The sequence below is a fragment of the Perca fluviatilis genome, chromosome 24, assembly GCF_010015445.1.
Source record: "Perca fluviatilis chromosome 24, GENO_Pfluv_1.0, whole genome shotgun sequence".
Lineage (NCBI taxonomy): Eukaryota > Metazoa > Chordata > Actinopteri > Perciformes > Percidae > Perca > Perca fluviatilis.
In genome coordinates, this window is record NC_053135.1 from 16,733,314 (window position 1) to 16,759,120 (window position 25,807).

Sequence of the window (25,807 nt, forward strand, 5' to 3'; positions counted from 1 at the left end):
ACAGTATTGCAAGAACGAGACTGACAGCAAAGTCTTGTCTCCGATCTGACGCCGAGCTGCAGGAGAAAGCAGGTGTACAGTAGAAATCAGAGGCTGATTGCTGACAAGGTGCAGCTGGACTCCTGACTCCCTCACAGCTGGCTCCACTCCTGCAATCAAACACACAGACACCAGCAACAGTCAACAAAAAGTCAACAATTACCTCCTATGTCCTTTACTAACCACTTTTCCTTAACCCTGATGGTAAAGGTCATGAGGGCAAGGAAAGGTGTGAAGGAGAATTCAAAAGGAATTAGCAAAAGACAACAACAACGAGGGGGATCCGACTGTCCTTACGCTCTGCTGGGTGGTCATGCGGCGGCCGATGTTATTGACGTGGGTCTGCCGGTGAAACAAGCACATCTGGACACGCGTGCATTTTCACCGTGTTGTTTCATGCTGGCTCTATAAACGCGGACAACCCGGAGGAAAATATTACTGCATCACCATTTTATTTCCTATCTTATTCTGCATTAGCTACTTTGTTTCATGTAAAGCACTCACTGCATGTTATTTCGTTATTATAAAGTACTGAGCTTTAGGCTGTTTCTTGTACAAAAGGTGTTCAAATAAAGTTTATTATCATTATTGGTTGCTCATGCTCACCCTCGTACCTGCATCAAGTCGGACACAAATCTTACTAGCGTGCAGTGGGCGGCTATTGCCGGCGATCGATTCTATATATTATAGAAGGTTATATCTCCGTCCTGGCCTGGGAACGCCTCGGGATCCCCCAGTCCGAGCTGGCTAATGTGGCTCAGGAAAGGGAAGTTTGTGGCCCCCTGCTGGAGCTGCTGCCCCTGGGACCTGACCCCGATATGCGGATGACGATGGATGGATGGATGGATGGATGGATGGATGGATGGATGGATGGATGGATGGATGGATTTATCAGATATCCAAGTAATAAGCTGGATAGATCCATCTCGGAAAGCAAAATAAAACCAAAGATGGATAAGTCCCTCTGAAGCCATCTATTTAAAAATATTCACCTGTACCGTATATAGTTTTCTTTAATAAAGTAGATGTTATACTTATTCTTTGAACTATGATCCTTAAATATTTAACTTCAAATATGTGCTGTGCAGTCAATCCAAGTCAAAAAGTACAATTCATTAGACGTATAAAGTATGATAATACCTTAAAAGTACAGTACATGAGCAAATGTACTAAGTTACATTCAACCACTGATCTTATCTCATCTTATTAAAGGACAGTGGGTAAAATCGACTCTTAAAACGCTTTATTTTATTCTGAAGGGCAGAGGAGTGTAGCGGAAGTTGTGTTTGTGTTTCCGGGTCCCGGAAGATGTTACCACCTCCGTCCCATTGTTTGCATTTTAGCTCGTGTTGAGGACGGCGGAGTAAAAGGCGCCAGTGTTTGGTGTCCTTCCAGAGAGAAACATCCCAAACTGCTGCATGAGGTTTTAAAACATGAAACGGAGCTACAAAGAGCAGGTCTGTTTTCTTTCTCCGACCGGAAACGCGTTTACTGCTGTTGTTGGAGGGAGTCCGCGCGCTAAGCTAACGTTAGCCACAGCTAGCTCCTGCTAACGTGTATTATCGGATATGTTGTGAGCTCCGTGTTTTTCCTCAAATGCAGCTCGGGGAGAAGTTGAGGAGAGACACTTCAACATGGACTCTGAGAGGAAACTGTCAGCTGGCCAACGGAGAGGTGGGAGACGTTTACAATGTTCTATATTCTTCTTCTATTTCTTCTTATTTAACGTTAACGTTACCCTGTTGGGGGAGATTCATTGTTGTATGAGCTGGCTCTGGTTTATAATGCCATATAACTTTTATTGTTATCTAGTTTGAAACTCAGTCATAACTGAAAAAGGACATTAATAAGTAAGATCTGCTGTCAATGCCTGAATTGGAGGACAGGGCCCAGGTAGCAAACAGACGTTGGGCCAACGTTGGCCCAACGTCTGCTGTTGTGTTGGGCCAACGTTGGGTGCTGACGTTGGCCCAACGACATTTTGTCCGTTGGGCCAACGTTGGGCCAACCATGTCATTAGATGGCAAGCAGACCTTTTGCCAACTTAAAAACCACTAAAATAACGTTGGGCCAACCATTTCATTAGATGGCAAGCAGACCTTCTGCCAACCCAAAAACCACTAAAATAACGTTGGGCCAACCATGTCATTAGATGGCCAGCAGACCTTCTGCCAACCTAAAAATACTTTACCAACCTTTTACCAACTTAAAAAAAACTAAAACAACATTGGGCCAACCATGTCATTAGACAGCCGACCTTCTGCCAACCTAAAAATTTACCTTACCAACCTTTTGCCAACTTTGGGTCAACCATTTTTTTAGACTGTCAGCAGATCTTCTAACAAATTAAAAAATATAGCCTATTTTAACCATCTGCCAACTTCATAAATAGTAAATCTGCAAACTTAAACTTAAATAGGTTTTACCAACCTTACCTCAAATTTTAAGATTGTGACATGGCCTTCTCATTACGCATTAAGAGACGACAGGCACAACGGACAAACTGAATTGGTTATAAAAATAAACCTATTTATTGGTAACAAAATTAACATTACAATTTTATGCAGTTCACAACGTCTTGTGGTGCTGTTGTTGGAAAAACTTGAGCACATAATAAATAAATAACACAGGATGTGAGCCGATTGACAAAATAGTTGAAAAAAAAAACAACACAAAGGCAGTCAGTGGAAAAATGCTAAGATAAGTAAAAAATAAAGTCAAAGAAATCAACAACAAGGAAACAAACAAAGGCCCCAAGAAATATGCGGAAGAAGGCCAAAAAATCCCAGCTGAAAACTAAGAAAATGTGCAGATTCTCTTCTGTATTCTGCAGTTTTTGCAGATTTGAAGCAAATTAGATTGTGTGTGGCTCTTATGATGAAGACGGAGCAGAGGAGGAGAAGTAGCAGCATCTTTTCCTGTAAAAAACAACAAACATAATGGAACTTTTTAGAACATTTAAGATGTGTCGTTCTATTTAATTACACAACCCAAAACAGAAAGGAATTGGGGTGTGGTGTAAAATATATAAACAGCAAACAGAAAAACAGAATGTGTCGATCTGCGAAAGACCCCATTTTACACACTACACAAATTACACATTTGACTACACTGTTAGACTTTGCTGTAATTTCTACAGTACCATAATTTTCTTTCCGGTTCATTACTGTAATATGCATTGCATTATGGGTATTAAAATTTGATTTACAGTGATTTACTGTATGGTTTTTTTTTTTTAGACCTAAGCTAAAGATTGTGTAACTCAAAGAATATGGTGTTAGGAGTTGAATGTATAGCTACCATGGTTTATGGGGGGAAAGTAAAATGTATTTATTTCCCTAGCCGCTTAACTTTAAATTTGACCAACCGTTAAACAATTGATTAAAGGACTCTTTTATATGGCTTTAAGTTTTTCTTGACAACATAATGTTGTTAGCTATCTAGCTATATATTATGTCATTAACTTGTAATACATCTGTTATTCTAACAATATAAGAGTTATCTACATCATACTGGTTCCCTGCATACTAATGCATGGCATTTTTTTTAATCTTGTTATTGTGTTTTATAACCCCATGCATGCACTTAAAAATATACATTTTAATTATTTCATATGTATAATAACAGTCAGTGTAAAAAAAAGGCCATAGTAACACTTGCTCTCGCTCCTGAGATGGTTGACCAATCAGTGATGAGAGTCATCGCTTTGATCTCCTGCCAATCACTCGCGCTCAGACAGAAGAAAGGCACAGACTGCAGCAGCTGCAAAAAGGACCTTTCTTTATCTTTTCTTTCCCATTTTCAGACTTGTTGAAGTGATGTGTGTAACGTGAGAACGTAATGTTAAACTATTCAGTACTTTGCTAAACTGTCGTGGGTTTTACTACCTCGTTATCTGTGTAAATGTTAAAAAGTACGTTTATTCATATTTCAATAACTCGGCTACTATGTGGATTCGAAAGTTTCGATCCGTGTTACGACATGACATTTATTTGGAGAGAGATATATTATAGATATAATATTGCTCTTGCTGTGTTTCTTATTGCGTAGCTGATATATTTTTATTAGGCCTACTTGTGTAGCCGCGTGTTAATATTCAGGTTGTGTTAGGGCAATTTGCTAGTAACAATCACCAATAAACGGACCAGCGCTGTGGAGCCACGTGCTTAGTTATTACAAGTGTATTACACCGTTTGCTCCATCAAGGATATGTGTGCTGTAATAGATGTGGCTTATTCTTAGTTTGTTACTGAGCAATATGTTACAATGTAACATATATCTATGTTAATTATTACTGAGAAATGAATGCAATTCTTAGTATTGTTTGTTGTATATGCTGGTGGCAATAATATTTTTTTTTTTTACAATATTTCCTAAGTTTTCTTTAAATAATGTTATTCAAGATCGTCTAGTTTTCTATAAACTAATGTTAATCTTCTTAATTTTTTTTTTTTTTTTTAAAAATACACTTCCTGTGCACCTCCTGGGGGACAGGTTTTCGGGAGATTGTCGGAGCCGCGGTGGAGGAAGTACTGAATCTCAAAGTACAAATAACAAGAGACATATTTACTTTAGTAAAATTATAAGGTGTCCACTACCACAAACAAGGCCTGGCTTTTTTTTAAAAGTTCCTATCCTAACCAGCATAAAACGGAAATTTGTTAGAATCGGAATGCGGTTGGTTTTATTCATGGATGTATTTTATTTTCTTTAACCATGCAAGTAAGCAAATAAAATGTGTGAAGCAGCGCAAATGGGGAGATGTGAAGAGGTCCAGCCAAATAAATAAGATATGAACGCGTCTTACGCGAGCCTGGCGGAGGAGTAAAACACGCTGTGGTGAGAAATAGATATAGCAACTATGATTTAAAAACGGGAATAATAAAACAAACGTTTTCACTTTTACCGGGGCTGTATTACCGAGGCTGCGCCCGGGCTCTGCAGCACCACAGCCGGGTGGATGGGGGGGTGCCCCATATATACAGTATCTACGGCAACAAAACTTCACTGGTGAGACAAACGTGTGACAGTCAGGAAGATGTTTTGGCAGGGGGAAACTGATCAGAAAATGTAATGGGACATTGTAGAAATGTAGTGGAGTACAAAGTATAGATAATTGCTGCAAAATGTAACAAAGTAAAAGTCAAAAGTAGGCTATGCACTATTGAGTCTACTTAAGTAAAGTACAAATACGTGAAAAATGTACTTAAGTTACAGTTAGGCCAATTTGTACTTTGTTAATTCTACCACTGCATTTTGGCCCTATAAATACCGATCAATCACCAAATAGTGTTAGTGTGTTTTTGCATAATATGATTTCTTTTTAACAAATGATCAGAAATACATTACAGTACAATACTATCATTGTAAACGACTGTAGAATTAAATAAAATGCAGTAAGCAATCATTTGGAGCAAATTGTCATCACTCAAATGTGCGGGTAAGAGTGCTTTTCAGTGTTCGTAGATTTTGTTCTTAGCTAAGAACAAATCCAAGTTAAGAAAACATTAGTGAATGCCAGAATCTTCGTAAAAGTTCGTAAGAAGGGTTTAAGAACACATTTCTTCGTAAGAACGGTTGGTGAATGAGGCCCAATGTTCATAGTAAGTATTATTTCAGAACCACTTCAAAGTGAAAAGCGCGGCGCCCAAGTCACCACCTTCCTCCGACGGCTCACCGGAATTTGAGTGGAAGACATCAAACTAGGTAAGCATTTTCTTGTGTGATGTACTATAGTTCACACATCAGAAAAATGTTCACAGACAGAACAGTGCAGCTACGCACTCGCCTGCTCAAAAGAAATGTATACTGTCATATTCTATGTTTTTGCACAAGTTGTTAGTCGGTTAACAGTTAGATGAGATAAACTCATGACCATTTCTCTTCAGTACGGACCACCCCACCAGAGCATAAATACTCTTGTCTGGATTGGAGACCCCCAAGCAGATGTGGATCAGCAAGCAGAAGTACCATGGGTTCGGCCCCTCCATCATCCTTCACAAATCTTCTAAAGCTTCTAAACAAGACTGTTCCTCCTTCCCCTCCCCAACCAAATGCCCATCAACTTCAGCTCTGTGGTAAACAACCACACCACATTTTTCATACAAGTTACAGTATCATACTGTACAATGGAACTGCGGTAAGGGCATCATACTGTAAAAAACATGTACACTTATGGTATTGTAAGGGGGTAGTTACAGTGACTCCGCATATCTACATAGAAAGTCTAACAGTGTATTTCATGGTACATTTTAACGTCCATTTTGAATTTGATGCCAGCAAGACATTTTCAAAAAAAGTTTGGACATGTTGGGGTAGCACATATTTTATACATCTTCATGCAGTGAAGATAAGGCTGTATGCCTAGTGAAGATGAAATACGCCTCTGTTTAATGGTAGGTTAGACAGAGGAAGAAAAAACAATCATTGGAAGACACTTACATTCACTTTCGCAGCTGCTGGAATCTGCATGAGGGGGAGGCATCTGCTTTTCTGTGTTGAAGAAAAAAATTATCAAAATGTAAATTACTTAAAACTCCAACCATTTGCAAAGGTATTTGATCAGTCTTACAAAAAAAAAAACATCACCATTACTTGGCCTTACTAAAGGCCTTGTGTACCTTTTTCTGTTGCTCTTTTTTTTCTTCCTCCATTTCGGTCTCCACTGTACTTCAGCCAGGTTTTAATTTTTTCCTCGGCTTCCACCACTTTTGTGCCTTGTTTTTTGGCTGCATCTGTCAGCATGAAATTAAAGAAAATTAAACAGAGAAAGGGTTAGCCGACAGATCATCTGAGTTGTATTTTGTAGAGTTCTGTACGATTAGTTGATTAATTGGCATTCTTCCATTGACTTGTATTTCATTCAATGACACATTATGTGAGACTGTAAGGGGTTGTTTCCTCTTTTGCTATTTCAAAGTTATGTCTAAGTTTTGAATATTTGAATGTTTTTTAAAACATATCACCTATGACAACTTTTGCCAGCAAGAGCGCAGAAAAGGGGCTCTTCTGTCCTCTCCCTTGCCAATTAAAATTGTTGGCCAACTCATTGGTCATAATTTCCCTCATGATTCTGTGGACAATGTCTTTGGCAGATGTTCCACCCAAGCTGGTAAGATATCTTGTCTATGAAAACAAATCATGTGTTAAGCAGCAGTAAATCAGGTCTAGGTCTCTAAATATGTTAGTATTATTTTAAGTGAAGTTACAGAACATCATTAGAATTTACTAGAGAACGTTGTTTGTCTCTGTTTGACAGCCTATCCTCCAGATCTTTTATGCCTGTCATGCTCCTTAAAGGAAACTGAAATTCCTCATTTACAACTTCAGCTGCATTTTCTCTTCTCAGTATGGCCTGAAGGAGGAGCGAATTCTGCCTGACTTGACCCTTTATCTCTTCCAGCATCTGATAGAGCCGGAGTTCTCTTTCTGAATAAGACAAACATAAGATGCAACATTATAACTATACAGAATTGAACGTATAAAGAGAGAGACTGTGTCTCTTGTTTTGTTGTCTTTATCATAACATAACTTTTCCAGCCTTTTGTTGTATCCATCCCAGCTTTTTTTTTTAGACATGTTGCTGGCATTAAATTCAAAATGTGCTTACATTTCCTATAAATTAGTAAAATTTGACATTTTCAACATTTGATATGTTGTCTATGTCCTAAATATGGGTTTACAAGAGTTGGACATTTTACATAACATCCCAAGTTTTTTTTAAATTGTGGTTGTGAAAAGGGTTTGTCATTTGAAAATAGTAAAACTTAGCCAGGCAAAGTTCTTTTTGGTTACATTCATTTTATTTTTGTTACTTGAACAGTTTCTAATTCATGTTATAGACTAAAAGGGTAATTGCTAAAAACCCACCGTAAACTATTGTAAAAGGTTTGGAATAGTTATACGTACCATCTTGTCTTGGTTCAGGGACTGTCACAGCAGGTGCTGATGGTGCAAATAGAGGTATGGTTGGCAAGGTCAGGCTTTTGGCTCCATTACTGCAGAATTTCTTTTTTGGTCTTTCCATTGTCTCTGCATATGAAACAGTAAGAAACAGAATCAGTAGAATGTACAATCTATTTACTTCCATCCAGAGTTTCGCCGCAATCTTATACAACAGGAAAGTGACTATTGTTCAAAAGTTCCTTTCAACATATCGTCCCCTTGGAATTATTATTCTATTTACATTCTATCTACAACTCTAGGGACGATATTCCCAAATCTTTAATTTGGATTTAAGGAATCTTTGGTGACCATTATGGGGAAATAATTCCTCAAGGCTGGTGCAATGACCACTGAATGTTTTCGTCTGTACCTGTGTGGAGCCGGCTTGTTGAGGCCTGCACTGGAGGTCTTCCTGAGGCTGTACCAGATGTAAATCCATTTACATATTTTGCCGATGGTCTGTTGGACACATTAAGAGTAATCAATTTTTATACTGCAAATAAGCAGTAGGCTATAAAAGGAGAACAGAGAATAGTGGAAACATACACTCTTTTCCGTACACTGTCCTCATCTGTAGACTCCAAACTGTTGCCTTCACAGAACTTCACCAGCTTTCTTCTGGCTTTTTCATAGGAACCTAAATATAGAAACAAACAACATCACTAAACTTATTATCTGAACATTTGAAAAGAACTGCTTGTCTAGGCATAGCTCACAAGGAGCATCTTTACTTTTGAGCAATAGATTTGAATAGTTATTTCTCTATATTTCTTAATACTTACTCAATAACTTACCATACTCAGCCACCCATTCAGTTTCATATTCGTCCCATTCTTCATCAGGAGTTTCATTTTTTTCAACTGCTTTTCTACATCTTGTACCGTTATATGGGGGCCAAAAGGAAACTTTTTTGTCGATGCTCAGCCAGTCACTTGGTATAACCTCGGTCTCATTCTTTTCAGTAAAAACAACTATTGAATACATCTATAAAAAAAAAAAACAATATCTAGTGTTACAAACTATATACATTTATTGAAGCTCTATTAATTTCCCTAACTGTGGAAATGATCTAAACTATTCTAAATCTTATTATTACTATTCGTTATGATTGGTAAGTACTGTACATTTGTCAGATGCAGAAGGGGGGGAATCAAGCAGTATGCAGTAAAGGATATGCCACAAACCCATCCTTATACTGTAAAAGAAGGACTTTTGAAACAGTCTGCGTAGGAACAATAGTCAATGACTGCCCGGGTTGTTTCACAAAGGATATATCAAGACTCAATGAATCAATGGGATAGGTGGAAAAAAGATGACTTGTTTTGGAATTTAAGACAGACTAGATGCGATGCTTCCTTGTCTTTTAAAATATTTTTCACTATATAAATATCTCCATTGAACAGAATATAGTTGTCTCCCTCTGATAAACTAATTGAAGATCCACCATTTACATATTGCTTATACTGTGTAAACTGCTGAGATGTCACATTGTATGGAAAAGGCCCATTCTTATGTTCCTGGTAAAAACCATCCTTGCACACCCTTTTTTTAGTTCTGACATTTGCTTTTTCTGACAATCTCCTGATGATCTGTTGAAGGGGCTGCGTAGGGGTCCTAATCATTTTTTTTAATGTGTAGAGGAAGTTCTCAAATGTGAAAGCTGAGAAATTATGCAGCACACCAAACTGCCTTGCATCATTGGCAAGATGTGTCAGCCCGTGTATGTTATACACAACGTAATTACCATAAACAGATTGAAAATGCTCAACAAATGTGATCAGTAACTTTTCAGCAAAATCACAGTACTGGAGGCACAGTGAGGGGCAGCATAAAATCCGAATGGCTACATGCAGAAGCATAAAATTGTGGTATAGAACATTTGGCAGATGGTCTTTCAGTGCCACTGGACCAGTGTACAGGAGAAAAGTTCTGAACTCTGTTGCTTTCCACCTATCTAACTCAACAAGTGATCTCCCCTTCCGTGCAAACTCTCTGGGGAGTGTCATGGCAAAGGACATAAGAGCTGCAGAAATTAGGCCTATCTGATGAGCACCTAAACGACTTGGAAGTGGTCCCCTCATCCAAAAACCTATCAACTTTCTCATAACCCCAAGAAAAACCAGGTGCATAACATCTAATGGAAATTGGGTAACCATACCAACTCCAACCCCTGTCAAAACACTGGTCCCTTTATGGTGAAACTCATCATCTTTATTAATAAAAGACGTATCTGTCCTTAAGGGTGAATCAACTTCAGGAAAAGTCATGCGATTTTCCACCCATGTTCCCTCCTGTGTGCATTTTTCACAGCCGTGGTATGCATTGTGGGCTTTAATGTTTTTTACAAAAGCTCTCGCACTTGCGTCGCAAACAAAATTGGAAATTTTAATATCTACACATTTGCCAATTACATCTACACCCTCTAATTTAAGCTTTCCATATTCATTCACAAATGTTTCCAGGAACAGATTGACATTCTCTGGTTTTTTAGATCCAAGATATAAAGCGATGACGAATGGTTGCTTTGTTTTGTCTTCTTCTACCAAGCCTAGAATGGGCCAGAACTGCTGATTGCTGCTTTTGAACAAAGGTAGTCCATCAATATTCACTTGTAAATGAATGGCTTTTGGGAGAGGGTCTATCTGGTTTAACACATGCCTAATGCCTTTCTCAACTCCAAAATAATGCATGGTGCCACCAGCAATCTGCTGGACCTCATAATTTGTTGGAGTACTTAAAAGAGTGCGGGCATCCTTCGGGAGATATGGATGATATCTTCTCAGGATGCCCAAGAGCCCATTTAGGTGGCATTGTGGTATTTGGCTGTCTATTGCCCAACCTCTGAGCTCCTCCCCAAGACACTCTGCAGACTCAACAGATTCGTCATCACTTGAGTCAGTTTCTGTTAGAGCATCTGACCAAAATTCACCAATCACGTTATCGTCAACATTAAACTCAGTCTCTAACTCGTCTGATTCATAGGACATGGGCCAATCAGATACAGCGTCTGACCACACATCATCAGCAGGGCGTTTTTGCCAGGCATATATTTACGTCGGCTGCGTCAGATTCAGCATTGACGTTAACCTCACTATGAACCTCACTAAGGACGTTGTAAGCCCTCCGGCTTTGCCTGACGTTTAAGTGTTCTGTCTGAATAAATGTTTGCAGACATAGCTAGTGTGTAGTTACGTAGCTATCTCTGTAGGGCTAAGTATGCTGCCAAACAAATAACTAACGTTAATTACAGCTGATTTCGATTCTGTTTAATCTAGCTAGCGTATGCCTACGAAAGCTATGTTTACCTAGCTATGGCTCGATAGCTAGCTAACGTTAACTGTTAGCTAGAAGCTAGCAGGCTAGATGTAGATGCTAGCTGTCGCTAAATTACCGATATGCTAAATTATAAGGCGAAATTTACATCAGATTGCTAACGTGAAGCCATATAACAGATCGAGCCTTACTAGATAACAGATTGATTACATATTGAAACAAATAGCTATATAACAAAACAATATATTTAATCGAGCAGATTACCTTGGACTGGCTGGGCTAACGTTAACGGCTGAAGTGGAGGCTAACGGTTAGAAGATAACGGAAAATAACGGTATACAATTCTATATCACACACTCACCGTTCTCTTGTAAGAATGAGCTCGCGCTCATCTTTAGGTCCGATGCATCCAGACGTTTAGATGGTATTCATGTTGTGTAAGTAATATAGCGAGGACAGGGTATGATACCTATAAAATACGGTGTTTACATAAATAAACTGTACTTTGTTTACATACGGTGTTTTACATGTCAAACGGATCTGCTGCTGGGTAAGGTTTGTTTAGATGACTTGTCAGACAAATAAAACAATGATTAACAAGTAAATGTTTCTGAAATGTATTGTATGAAATCCGAAGTAAGCTAAAAGTAAGTGTCGGTGTTGGTGACTTGTTTGTCAACACACTGGGCGCAGATATGAGGCTGCTGTCTGTAGCAAAGCTTTTTTTCGATAAGGAAATTAGCCCAGGAAAATTTATTTAAAACCAGATGTAACGTTTTTACAGCAGACTGTAATAAACAGCCACTGTGTCACAGCACTTAATGAAAGATTCTGGACTTAAAACACATTCAATGCATATTATTATATTTTGCACATTATGCAATGATTTGCACATGTTTTATCTTGTTTTTGTATGTTATTACTTATACTGTATTTATACAGTAAACTTGTTTTGCATAAACTTTAATAAAGTACTTAAAATAAGGAAAGATTGAACATGTTACCTAATTTTACCCCCTTATGTTACATTTTCAGTTTTACACAAAATGTGAATGTAGAGGAAATGCTATGTAGTTCTAATCAGACACACCAAAAACCAGAATCACATTTTTTTAGTTGGATATTGGATGTGAAAAGAAGGAAATGGTTCTAACATTGCACTTTAGATGTGTGTGAATTTCCCACACCAGGAGTAATTCTATTTCATAGTGATCCATTATCTGTTCAAAAACTGTTCTATGTTCTGTGCAAAATGTTCTATTAAAGAAAAGATAGAAAATAAATATTTGTGTGTGCTGTAAAGTGGTTAGAAAAAATGAAATCGGAATTGGCTAAAATCGGTATCGGCTGGCCTAACTCAAAGAAAATCGGAATCGGCTTAGAAAGCCTCATCTCTTTTTTTCGCTACTTGATAGAAAAGTAAACTTTCACCGTTCTCCTTTTACATGATTGTTAGCAGCCTGACCCTTCCCCTTTGAGACAGGGGGGGCCATGTGGGCGCAGTGTGTTTGTGACATAGGCTAACGTTAGTCCAGCTGGGTTTGTTATGGGAAGTGAGGCTCTCTCTGCAGCTTACACAGTGATGCACATACTTTTCCATGGGTAGTTAGCTACCCATAATATATCCTATAATGATATATATATATATATATATATATATATATATATATATATATATATATATATATATATATATATATATATATATATATATATATATATATATATATATATATCTCATAATAGGAGCTATTTATTTCATCTTGTAAATTTTTTTTTTACAATTTTACAATTTTTTTTAATATTGCAATATATATCGCAGAAAATAATATCGCAATGTCAGTTTTTTCCAACAGCGTGCAGGCCTATATTTTTTTTTTTACTGGTGAAAGTTACAGGAGTTCATATACTGTGTCATATGAAATATAATGATCAATGAAATACAATAACCATTGTTTAGTTATCATTGGCTGTCTTCTATCCTACATTCAAGAGATTATGGAGAAAAAAACTCAAGTTGCTCGTCACTTCATATGGGGGATTTCTATTTCGTCTCCTATTATTATGAATTATTTCTACAGGTAACGTTTAATATAATACACGGTAGGTCAGGCATAGACATTTCTCTGTTCTCAGCTGAGGTGGAAACATTAACTCTGCAGTACCATTCCACTTTACATTAGCCTAGCAGCTAGCGGAGTTTCCTTCTGCTTATTGCTTTATCCCGTTAAAACAACGTGGATTGATTGATTTTGAGCCTGCATGCACGTCTTTGTAATCTTAAACAGAGCAGCTTATATTGGAAGGCTGAGCAACACGTTAGCAGACTGCCGAGTCGCCCTTTCTGCTCTTCTAATGTTATGAAGAGTAGAAGGTAGAATTAAAATAGCCCCACATCATCACATACCCTTCACCATACCTAGAGATTGGCATGGGGTACTTTCCATAATATCATATCTCAATGTAAATCAAACCAGCTATTAGGCTAACTGAAATAAAACCATGCCAATCTCTAGGTATGGTGAAGGGTATGTGATGATGTGGGGCTATTTTAATCCCAAAGGCCAAGGGAACTTTATCAGGATGCATAGTATCCTGGATCCATGAAATAACTGGCTTTTAAAAATAAACATCTGCCTGCCTCTATGGGAATTTAACATAGGGGTGTGTATACTTATGCCCCCTGTATTTTAAGGAAGAACATTTATTTATTTACAGTACATTATTCATTCACAAAAAAAATTGGTGTCCTTTAAGAGGTCGGATGTTTCCTAATATTTTTTAATTAAGGCATTAATATCAATTTCCAAAAGATGATTTTTTTTATTCCTCTTTTTAGTCAACTTTAGCATAGGTATGTAAACTTATGAGCACCACTGTGTGTGTGTGTATGTATATATATATGTGTATGTATATATATATGTATGTATGTATGTATATATATATATATATATATATATATATATATATATATATATATATATATATATATATATATAAATAAATATATAAATAAGCACACCACGCAAAATGGAAAGTATGTCAAGAAACCACAAACTGCTGGGGTCCGTTTCAGGAAGGAGGTTGAACAAACTCTGAGTCTAACCCTCATCTCTGAGTTGATTTACCCTGAGATGGGGAAACTCTGAGTTTTCGGTTCCAGAACAGCTGATTTGAGTTGGTTAATTCAACTCGGAGTAAAGTGCGTGCACCACCACATTAAAAAGGCAGCATGAATGGAGCCATGATACTACGATTCACCATGGCAACAACCACAAACAAACTGGTCGGTGGAAATACCCATGCGCACATACAGCAAGTTTGAACATATACAGTATTTCTTTAAAAAAGCAGCAGCTGCTGCAAAAGAGAGAGAATTAGCGTGGGATATAATTGCTGCTAGAGTAAATGCGTAAGTTCCAATATAGTGTATTAATATCATATTTAATCATAAGTATGATATTACCGGTGAAATGGTTGACCTATTGAACCTATAATCCATTTCAATTTGGATGCAATCCTGCGGGCGAAAAAGTCCTAGGCCTACTAATCCCATTCTGAGGCTGCAGCACCATCATTAACAGAATTATAATTCGTAATCTTTTATTTCAAAGGGTTTACATCATTCACCTGCAAACCTGTGGCACTCCTTTTTAATGGCTCTTACTGGTTTGTGTCCAGGGAACGCTACAAACACGTTTAAAACACGTTTCAGAGCGAGTCACACTCTTCTGACGGCACATTGCTATACAGTGTTTTTACTATTTTTATTTATTTTATTTAACCTTTATTTAACCAGGAAGAAACTCTTTGAGATTAAAAATCTCTTTTTCAAGAGTGTCCTGGCCAAGGCAGGCAGCAGTACAACCACACATACATGCCAATACAAAATACACAAAAACACTAAGAACATAAAACAACTGAAACAGCAAATCCCTCAGAGTCAACCAGAATACTAAACACATCAGGTAAAACATCTACAGCCAGATGTCATTCCCTCCAAGTCAAACAACATCCTCTTAAAAGCGACCACTGAGACCAGTTTAGTAAGTTTCAGGGATTTACTAATACGCTCCGCATCACCAAAGTCGTAAAGAAAACTGCCGTTTGCAAAAAAAAAACATAATGCGCCCCAAAGAATCTGCTGGGATGTAGAGCATGTCCACGATGGGCGACATTTGTGATATGAGTAGGGCTGCAACAACGAATCGATAAAATCGATAAAATTCGATTACTAAAAAAGTTGGCAACGAATTTCATTATCGATTAGTTGTGTCGCGCAACTATTACGCACTCAGTCGCGGAGATACTTTTTTTTTTTTAGTTGAGCGCAGAGAGAAGCAGCGCAGAGAGAAGCAGCGCAGAGAGAAGCAGCACAGAGAAGCGAAGCAGAGAGAAGCAGCGCAGAGAGAGAAGCAGCAGAGAGAAGCAGCGCGGCGCGAAAGAAAATAGAAGGGCTGAGGACGGAGAGAGACCGGAGAGACCCGTAACGTTGTTCTGAAACACACGGCGGAGGCAGAGAAATCAGTACGACCTAAGTCATCCAAGGTGTGGGAGCACTTCACACTAAAGAAATCAAAAACATGTTAATTGCAAGATAAGCAAAAGTGACACGGCACGGCACGGGCGCACCACGGTGATGAGTCAGCACCTAAAACGTAAACATGTTGGAGTCCTTGACAAGGAGGAAGGGAGTTCAACAGCACGGTAAAGTCACTACACAATCCTACTTCTGTTCCGTTTTGAAGTGAGGAATGTAACGTCCCTCCAGTAGCTCTTGTGGTGCTGGTGTTTACTCGTTATCCAGCTGACTAGCATGACAAGCTAGCGTTAGCTCGTTAATAACAGTAATAAAGCAGGGGTGGTATAGTTTGCAAGACTAAAGACACTAAAAGACATTAATTTTTCAATCTGTTGTCATATATATTCTGTGCTTTGTCCCATATCAGTTATTGTTGACAAATATATTAGTGTGTGGTGTATAAATGAACTTAACTTGCACTTACTACAATGATGGTAATAATTTAATGAATAAGTGTGTGTGTGTTTCTGTCTGTCTGTCTGTCTGTCTGTCTGTCTGTCTGTCTGTCTGTCTGTCTGTGTGTGTCTTCTCTGTATCTGCTATTTGGGTTACTTACCTTTACACAACTATTAACTAAAACAACAAGTATGTATGTATTGAGTTGATTTAAATTAATGCTTTTTTGTTTATTTTTTCGATTAATCGATGAATCGGATAAAAAAAATCGACAGATTAATCGATTTATTAAAATAATCGTTAGTTGCAGCCCTAGATATGAGGACGGATAAGGTTATGTAGGCTACATGACTGATAGACTGGGAAGAAAAACGATACCGCTCAAATAGGTAGTTCTCTGGAAATTAAAATGCATCTATAGTCGGGGCCTCAATATCATCTCCTGACGTATGTTTAACTCCCTGCGAAGTAATACAGCTTCTTCAACGGGATCGTCGACAAAAGGAAATGCCATGTTTTGAGGAAAACAATTTTTTTTTTAAGTCTGCCTAACACGGTTAATAAACCAACCCTGGTTTTTTTATTCATGCAGATAACAAACTGTGCTAAAATGCGCCTGATACAGACTGAATGAATGAATGAATGAATGAATGAATGTAAACTCATATTGCATTCATGTCCCCCTTGTTATTGTGAGTGTCAGTGCTGGAAAAAAATCTTTTAATCAAAGATTTAATTGAAAATCCTGACACCCCTATTTATTATGAGAGTGAATAGAGCTACTTATCAAAGTATTGTTAAGATTCCCATTAATAGCTGTTTGTTTGTGTTTCAGCTTTACCTTCAGATGTCCAGAAAGTGATTGTTGGTGAAGAACATCAGCAGGAGTGGAGCTCCAGTCTGGACCAGGAGGACACAAAGCCCCCCCACATTAAAGAGGAACAGGAGGAACTCCGGATCAGTCAGGATGAAGAGCAGCTTCAAGGGCCCGAGGAGGCTGATGTCACCAAGTTCACATTCACTCCGGACCCTGTGAAGAGTGAAGATGATGAAGAGAAACCTCAGTTGTCACAGCTTCATCAAAGACAAACTGAACAGATGAAAACAGAAGTTGATGGAGAGGACTGTGGAGGACCAGAACCGGTCATGAAATCAGATCCAGATACACATTTACAACCAGATACTGATGACGAGACTGGAGACTCTTCTGAACCTGAGACTGATGACAGTGCTGATTGGAAGGAGACCAGAGAACCTCAGTCAGGTTTAAACTCTCTGAATAATGATACATTCCCTGTTAGTGATTCAGGATGTACTACTGGTGAGTGTGGGAAAAGATTTGTCACCAGTATAAATCTAGGTACAGGAGAGAAACCATTTAGCTGCTCAGTCTGTAAGAAAGCTTTTAAAGGGAATGGAGGTTTACAGACACACATGAGAATCCACACAGGAGAGAAACCATTTAGCTGCTCAATCTGTAAGAAAGATTTTGGACTGAGAGGAAACTTACAGATGCACATGAGAATCCACAAAGGAGAGAAACCATTTAGCTGCCCAATCTGTAAGAAAGATTTTGTACAGTGTGGAAACCTACAGGCACACATGAGGACCCACACTGGAGAGAAACCATGTATCTGCTCAGTCTGCAAGAAAGCTTTTAGAGCAAGTGGAAGTTTAAAGATACACATGAGAAGCCACACAGGAGAGAGACCATTTAGCTGCTCAGTCTGTAAGAATGATTTTACAATGAGTGGAAGTTTAAAGCGACACATGAGAATCCACACAGGAGAGAAACCAGTTAGCTGCTCAGTCTGTAGGTTGGCTTTTACAGAGCGTGGACAATTACAGAACCACATGAGAACCCAACACGTGAGTGTTACAAGCTCCCCCCTTGTTTTGCTTCTCCCTGTCTGCTCTGCTCAGGTGATCCTGATTTGATCAATAGCAGGGATTAAAGTTCTCAGTGGCTACAACGGATGTATCACTTTTTTTTTTTTGTAAGGCAACTACAATTGTTAGGATTATAGTGACACGATCAAGACAGCTGATAAGGTAGGCCAATCTGTTGAACTTTTTGGGGTATGATCAATTGTGAGTGCGGGGTGCGCGACACATGGATGTAGCTAGGCTGAAGCAATAATAACGGCGTAACGTGGTGTTTTATCTTAAATCCGTGGACATAGACAAAGCTCTGGCCCTAAACATCCAAGCTTGGGCGCAAATCAATCAGTTGTCAGCAAAGAAAACCAAACGTCTCATACTGTGCTACTAACAAGCTAACGTTAGCTCGTCGGTTAGAAGGGGCAAGTGTCTGAGGGTCTGGCCAGAGATGCGGACCAGCTGGCGGACGAGGCTGAGAGCAATGTGGCTGAGGTTAGCACAACAAGCGGAGTCAGTCTAGCGCTTATGAAACGGGGGGAGCTGGAAGACCCGCCTGCCGGTTCCTGATCAGCTAGATATGGAGAGAGGGTTGTGAATAAGACGATGACGGTGTCGGCGGTGCTCCACCTTGGGTAGGGTATGTTTGAAACGCAGCCAACACGCTAACGCACATTTGACGGTATCACCCAGACGTGCCAGCTGAACAGCTTGGCCTGAAAAAAAAGTTCTACCAAAAGATTTATTTTTTTCCACTTCAATCCCTGCGTTAGTGGTTGGCTCCGCCCCCTGTACTTAAGGAAGGCTGGAGGACTCTTTCAGACCGAAGCAGCTGTGCACCAGTGTGTATATTTTTTTGGGGTGATTGAGGTCTGAGGGGTATGGCACAAAACCAAGATGGTATTTGGAACTAAATTCATGGTATTTGGATATTGTACTAAAATACAGATTTATAAATAATAATTGATAACAAAATAATTGAAAGAGTCTATGAAATGTTGCACACAAGATCTCATCTGAACAGTCAAAAACTCTCGACAGAGTTGAAAACTTAACTGTGGGGTTTTAATCTAAATGTACTTTTTAGTACATTTAGTACACTACTCCTGTTTACTATATATATATGTGTATGTGTATGTATGTGTATATATATATATATATATATATATATATATATACATACACACATACATACATACATACATACACACACACACACACACACACACACACACACACACACACACACACACACACACAGAGTGTACAGGCCAAAAGTTTGGACACACCTTCTCATTCAATGCGTTTCGTTATATTTTTATATAAGGAAAATATATATATATTTTTTTTTTATTTTTTTTTTCATGACTATTTACATTGTAGATTCTCACTGAAGGCATCAAACTATGAATGAAAGTAGCCACCCTTTGCTTTTTTATTAATAAGGGAAAAAATTCCACTAATGAACCCTGACAAAGCACACCTGTGAAGGTAAAACCATTTCAGGTGACTACCTCATGAAGCTCATTGAGAGAACACCAAGGGTTTGCAGAGTTATCAAAAAAGCAAAGGGTGGCTACTTTGAAGAATCTAAAATATAAGACATGTTTTCAGTTATTTCACACTTTTTTGTTAAGTACATAATTCCATATGTGCTCATTCATAGTTTTGATGCCTTCAGTGAGAATCTACAATGTAAATAGTCATGAAAATAAAGAAACACATTGAATGAGAAGGTGTGTCCAAACTTTTGGCCTGTACTGTATACAGTACTGTGCAAACGTTTTAGGCAGGTATGAAAAAATGCTGTAAACTATGAATGCTTTCAAAAATGGAAGTGTTAATAGTTTGTTTTCATCGATTAACAAAATGCAGTGAAATGAACGGAAGAGGAATCTAAATCAAATCAATATTTGGTGTGACCACCCTTTGCCTTCAAGACGGCGTCAATTCTTCTAGGTACACTTGCACACAGTTTTTGAAGGAACTCGGCTGGTAGGTTGTTCCAAACATCTTGGAGAACTAACCACAGATCTTCTGTGGATGGAGGCTTCCTCAAATCCTTTGGTCTCTTCATGTTATCCCTGATGGACTCGACCACTTCTGGCCCGACTTCTCCGGACAGTAGATGGGGGGGGTACCTGGGTCCCACTGGTTTCTGCCAGTTCTGAGATGATGGCACTGCTGGACATCTTCCGATTTTTGAAGGGAAATAAGCTTGATGTGTTTTTCCATCTGCTGCACCAAGTTTCCTTGGCCGACCACTGCGTCTACGATCCTCAACGTTGCCTGTTTCTTTGTGCTCTTTCAAAAGAGCTTGAACAGCACATCTTGAAACACCAGTCTGCTTTGAAATATTTGTCTGGGAGATATTTGTCTGGGAGAAACCAGTATAACTACCTATATACTATAATTGGTTGATCATACACCTGACTACAATCCTACAAAATCTCCGACTTTTTGCAAGTACCTAGAAGAATTGATGCTGGTTTGAAGGCAAAGGGTAGTAACACCAAATATTGATGTGATTTAGATTTTTCTTTTGTTTGCTCACTTTGGATTTTGTAAATTTATAAAAATAAACAATAATTTATATTTTTGAAAGCATTCTTAGTTTACAGCATTTTTTCACACCTGCCTAAGACTTTTGCACAGTACTGTATATTTTTTTTAAATCCTGATGTGAGTCCATGAAGTCTAAATGTATTTATTTTAAAATGTTTTACTACACTTCCTTACATTGTACAGGGTTTTAAACACCTTATGGTCTTTAGATATATATATTTTTTAATCTTGATGTTGTCATGTATTATTTTTCTGTTTTGCAAAACACTTTGTAGTGTGGATTTTGAAAAGTCCTCTATGAATAAAAATGATCATAATCATTGTTATTTCAAGCTCTGCAGGTATGATGTTGTTGAAGTTAGATATCGCTGTGAGCAGAGTTCAAACCTGCGTGGGGAGACCCGTTTGGATTTCAGGTCTAACGCCCCAACCACTCGGCCAGGAATGGGGAAAAAAACTGAAATGCAAAGTTCAAGTGTCTAAGCTGTGCCACTACCACTGTAGCTAAGACAAGGGGCGTTTCTCAATCTGTGTTCTTCTATGGACTTGTGTTCTTGTGTCCCTGTGAAACGTCATCTTCTGTGACCAAAGTACTGTCCCAATACACAAGTTTGCATTCAAAAGCATTGGTTGGTAACTTGTATGAACTGCACGCCAGCACCCGTATCCCAACATTCATTTCGGCACTCAATGAGGGTCGGGTTTCCGGTACATAGACGGACCAACAACGGGACAATTATTCACAATTATTTATCACTAAATTCACTTCTGAGAACGTTTTACCCAAGCAATCAACTGTGTAGATTTAGAATATAGGCAGTTTTACGAATTGCATTTTGTGTCTGTTAAGAGGCACAAAGGCACTCTGAAACCTGCCCAGACTACTGCCGTTTTAGTTCAGTGGGAGCTCGTACACGTAGCTGCAGCTACTCCGTGTTTCCTGCACCGATTCGGGTCGTTTTGTTTTTTTTCAAATGAAAGTACACGCATATTTACAGCAATCAAGATTAACGTTAAAAATTGACCGGAATTCTCCTTTAACAATAATGACCTCTAACTCTACTACCCATTTTATTTAACCCTCTCCTTCATTTCACAACTAATGCAGTTCCTCCAGGTTAAGGTTGCTTCTTCAACTCATCAGTCAGTGAGAAAAATGCATCATAAACTGCGTATTAACGTGTGTTGGTATTGTCAAGTTTGCTAAGAAAGTTAAAGCTACATCAGTATGATGAACAGTTGGCCTGAATGAGATTTGGGTTTATTTAAGTAAGTAAAGAGAGGAGCATTGCTAAAATATCCTTCATATCCTGCTCTGCCTTTGAGAAAATGAAAGCTCCGATGGGCCGATCTGGAATCTTAAAAAAAAGGTTACCTCCCCTTTCTCTGCTTTGCCCGCCCAGAGAATTTGGCCCACCCATGAGAGAGAGAGACATCATGGCTTTCAAACGAGCAAAGTGGCCGTTGGTCAAGGCCAAAAAAACGGCATGTTTCTAACAGTTGCGTGACCAGAGACGTAACAAACCCTGGGTAAATATTGGAGATGTATTTGAAAGATGGAGACAGCTTAGAGCCCAAAAGGACGCAGAGTTGGCTAATTTCCTCCTGAACAGGTAAGCATTAGCTTCAGGCTAATTTATCACAGCTAACGTGGCATATCATAATTGAATTATGTAGCTAGAGTACCCAAGTTGGTTACTCGCAAAAAAAATTGAGACCAAGCCAGTAAAGTGATCCCGCAGTGTCTTTAGTGATCAGTCAAGTAGGAGGACCGGTTGCTACTGTAATTCTAAACCGAGGAAGTGTGTGTCTGTCAGTTGGGCGTGCTTCTGTGACAGTCAATACAGCCAGTGTATAACATCATCTACTCCACTGTGCTGTAATGTTGTTGTGAACTTTGTCAATTCTCTGCATTTTGAATTGAATTTTAAACACTAGCTGTCTGAATTTTTTATATTGCACCATTAATATGCTGAGGTCACAAATGAATCAACAGACAATCAGGCACTGCTGGGATTTGAACCCAGGATCTCCTGTTTACGAGACAGGCGCTTTAACCTCTAAGCTACAGCGCCTCTTACACCATAAACAAACGGTTTACTGATTTTGTTGGGTGTGGTTTAAGGTGCATGTGATGCTGACTGAGGTCAGAGGTGAAATAAACTTGAACTTTAACGGCCAAGGCGTTTAAGGGGCCGACTGCCTGATATGAGCTTCTTCCAGGCTCTTCCTTACAGACTGGAGGAGAGGTAATAATCAATTTACTAGTTTTTATCAAAACAGCATAATTAGGCCAAATGAACAGAAATGGCTGATGAATAAACTAAGGTGTGTATTGTAGCATAAACTTGCATTGCTCTGCATTTCATGTGTTTTTATGTACCATCTTAAGTCTGTGTTAATGTAGTGTTTCTGTGTAAATTTGACATGCTGATGGGATGCTAACAGAGGTAATCTCTGCAACAACAAGGTGCTGCTGGGATTTGAACCCCGGATCTCCTGTTTACTAGACAGGCACTTTAACCAACTAAGCCACAGTACAAAATCAGTAAACCGCTTGATTAATAGTCAGGAGGCGCTGTATCTTAGAGGTTAAAGTGCCTGTCTCGTAAACAGGAGATCCTGGGTTCAAATCCCAGCAGTACCTTGTTGTCAGTTGATTCATTTTTAACAATAGCATATTAAAGATGCTGACAGCTAGTGTTTAAAATAGTTAGTGCAGTACAAATTCAAAATACTGCAGAGAGTTGTCAAAGTTCACAACAATGTTGCTAGACACCAGACATTACAGCACAGTGGAGTAGATAATGTTATATACTGGCTATATTGACAGTCATAGAAGCATGTGCCCAACTGACAGACACACTTCCTCGGCTTAGAATTACAGTAGGAACCGGTCCTCTCCACCTGACTGAACACACTTTATTGGTTTAGAACCACTAAACACACTGCAAACTCACGGTCCTCTCTTCCCGATTTACAGCTCCCCTCTCTTGGCTTAAAATAACTCACCGCTGTCGGCTACGGCCGCCGAACAGGCTACACATTGTGAACTGTGGCCCGCTTGCCTAGTCCTCAAGTAACGTTAGCAGTTAGCAGGGTTAGCATGGCGGCGTTAGCCAGGACCAGTCGGGAACACTTTACTGGCCGTGTCTCAATTGTTTTTGCGAGTAACCAACTCGGGTACTCTAGCTATATAATTCAATGTGAGTACATGAATGTTGATATGCCACGTTAGCTGTGATAAATTAGCCTGAAGCTAATGCTTATCTGTTCAGGAGGAAATTAGCCAACTCTGCGTCCTTTTTGGCTCTAAGCTGTCTCCATCTATCAAATACATCTCCAATATTTACCCAGGGTTTGTTATGTCTCTGGTCCCGCAACTGTTAGAAACATGTTGTTTTTTTGGCCTTGACCAACTGCCACTTTGCTCATTTGAAAGCCATGATGCCTCTCTCTCTCTCTCTCTCTCTCTCATGGGTGGGCCAAATTCTCTGGACGGGCAAAGCAGAGAAAGGGGAGGTAACCTTTTTTTAAGATTCCAGATTGGCCCATCTGAGCTTTCATTTTCTCAAAGGCAGAGCAGGATACCCAGGGCTCAGTTTACACCTATCACCATTTCTAGCCACCGGGGGACCATAGGCAGGCTGGGGGAACGCATATTAATGTTAAAAAACCTCATAAAGTGACATTTTCATGCCATTGGACCTTTAAATATCTTCATAAAACAGACCCGCCGTGGACTGCATAATGAATAACATAAACCGTCAAGCGTTTCAACGCATTAGTGATACCAATAGTGTAGGGAAACCGTCACATTTTCTACTCTGTATTCATGCGCATACCAGATCGCGCAGGCAGCACAGATCGCGTGCCGACAAGTGAGATACAACGAAGCAAACACAAGAACGGTGTCAAGAACGAGATTGACTGCAACATTTTTGTCTCCAATCTGACGCTGAGCTGCAGGAGAAAGCAGGTGTACAGTAGAAAGCAGAGGCTGATTGCTGACGACGTGCAGCTGGACTCCTGACTCCCTCACAGCTGGCTCCACTCCTGCAATCAAACACACAGGCACCAGCAACAGTCAACAAAAAGTCAACAATTACCTCCTATGTCCTTTACTAACCACTTTTCCTTAGCCCCGATGGTAAAGGTCATGAGGCCAAGGAAAGGTGTGAAGGAGAATGTAATGGGAAAAATTACATTTAAGCATAATTCCTTATATTTTTGTGTTTTATTTGTACTTTAATTCTCTCACAAATGCTTAAAGAGTTCATCTCATTTCCCACATGGAGATTTTGATTCTAACTTTGTGAGACATCCAGTCTGGAACATTATGTGAGCACTGTTTGCCTGAACCGATAAAGGTACAAGGTCACCCTAAAACTATCTCTAGTTTTCCCATGCCAGTTAAGATGTAACTGGGGGGTGAAAGTCGTACAGGGAGGAGGAGGTGAGATGGCTCCAAGATGTCTCTTGTGTTTCTCGATTGTCTTCATGTGTATCAGATTGCCTGTCAAAATTGTAGCGTCATAATAATCCAAGTGCGTGTGTGCTGTCACTCTGAAGATGCATATAAGCCTGGTGTTCCTGTTCACTCATTTGAGAAACTGACTCCACACTGGGCTGCGGCTTTTTGTGAAATCATGTTGCTCCTATTTGCAAATATATCTTTTAATAAAATACAAAAACCCAACTTGGTTCTAGTCTCAGACTGTCTTATTTGTTTCATTTTACTAAACTCTGAAAACTCTCCCCCTGCTGCAAAGGAAACTTCCACTACAAGAATTCAAAAGGAATTAGGAAAAGACAACAGCGGTGCGAGGGGGATCCGACTGTCCTTACGCTCGGCTGGGTGGTCACGCGGCGGCCGATGTCATTGACGTGGCACTGCCGGTGAAACAAGCACATCTGGACACTTCGCCTGCGATTTCACCGTGCTGTTTAATGCTGGCTCTATAAACGTGGATACAACCCGGTGGAAAATATAACTGCATCACCAGTTTATTTCCTATCTTATTCTGCATGGACCTTTTTCCCAGCAGACATGTTGACTTGTCATAGTAGGAAAAGCACAGCTGAAATTGATAACCTTAACGATGGCTCAATTCCATCAAGTGTCCCAGT

The 25,807-nt window shown here is 39.2% G+C and overlaps 3 protein-coding genes and 2 non-coding genes across 8 annotated transcripts in view; 2 read left to right on the forward strand and 3 right to left on the reverse strand.

The window, feature by feature from the left end:
• The window catches only part of LOC120554212 (gastrula zinc finger protein XlCGF57.1-like), a 443,376-nt gene that overhangs the window by 322,554 nt on the left and 95,015 nt on the right, over nt 1-25,807 (reverse strand). The window lies entirely within an intron of this gene.
• LOC120554241 (zinc finger protein 32-like) lies at nt 1,348-18,203 on the forward strand. Of its 2 annotated transcripts, XM_039793013.1 has the most exons (3): nt 5,719-5,745; nt 5,928-6,116; nt 17,070-18,203. In XM_039793013.1, exons 2-3 carry the CDS (start codon nt 6,011-6,013, stop codon nt 18,170-18,172), a joined length of 1,209 nt encoding a protein of 402 aa, XP_039648947.1. In that variant the 5' UTR covers nt 5,719-5,745; nt 5,928-6,010; the 3' UTR covers nt 18,173-18,203. The 2 variants fall into 2 exon arrangements, with proteins under 2 accessions (XP_039648948.1, XP_039648947.1); XM_039793014.1 differs by lacking the exons at nt 5,719-5,745; nt 5,928-6,116 and adding an exon at nt 1,348-1,713.
• LOC120554263 lies at nt 2,873-8,975 on the reverse strand. 3 transcript variants are annotated; one of them, XR_005638337.1, is made up of 7 exons: nt 8,778-8,975; nt 8,530-8,620; nt 8,354-8,442; nt 7,948-8,070; nt 6,660-7,164; nt 6,481-6,531; nt 2,873-2,957 (listed from the first exon to the last, which is right to left on the reverse strand). XR_005638337.1 is itself a non-coding variant. In XM_039793051.1 (7 exons), coding segments are annotated over exons 1-7 (660 nt in total). In that variant the 5' UTR covers nt 8,968-8,975; the 3' UTR covers nt 2,873-2,955. The 3 variants fall into 3 exon arrangements, 2 of the variants coding, with proteins under 2 accessions (XP_039648985.1, XP_039648984.1); XM_039793051.1 differs by having other exon boundaries at nt 6,660-6,773; XM_039793050.1 differs by lacking the exon at nt 2,873-2,957 and having other exon boundaries at nt 6,356-6,531; nt 6,660-6,773.
• Nucleotides 22,680-22,752, reverse strand: trnat-cgu. The gene has a single exon. It is a non-coding gene; the product is annotated as a tRNA-Thr (tRNA).
• trnat-cgu lies at nt 23,252-23,324 on the forward strand. The gene has a single exon. It is a non-coding gene; the product is annotated as a tRNA-Thr (tRNA).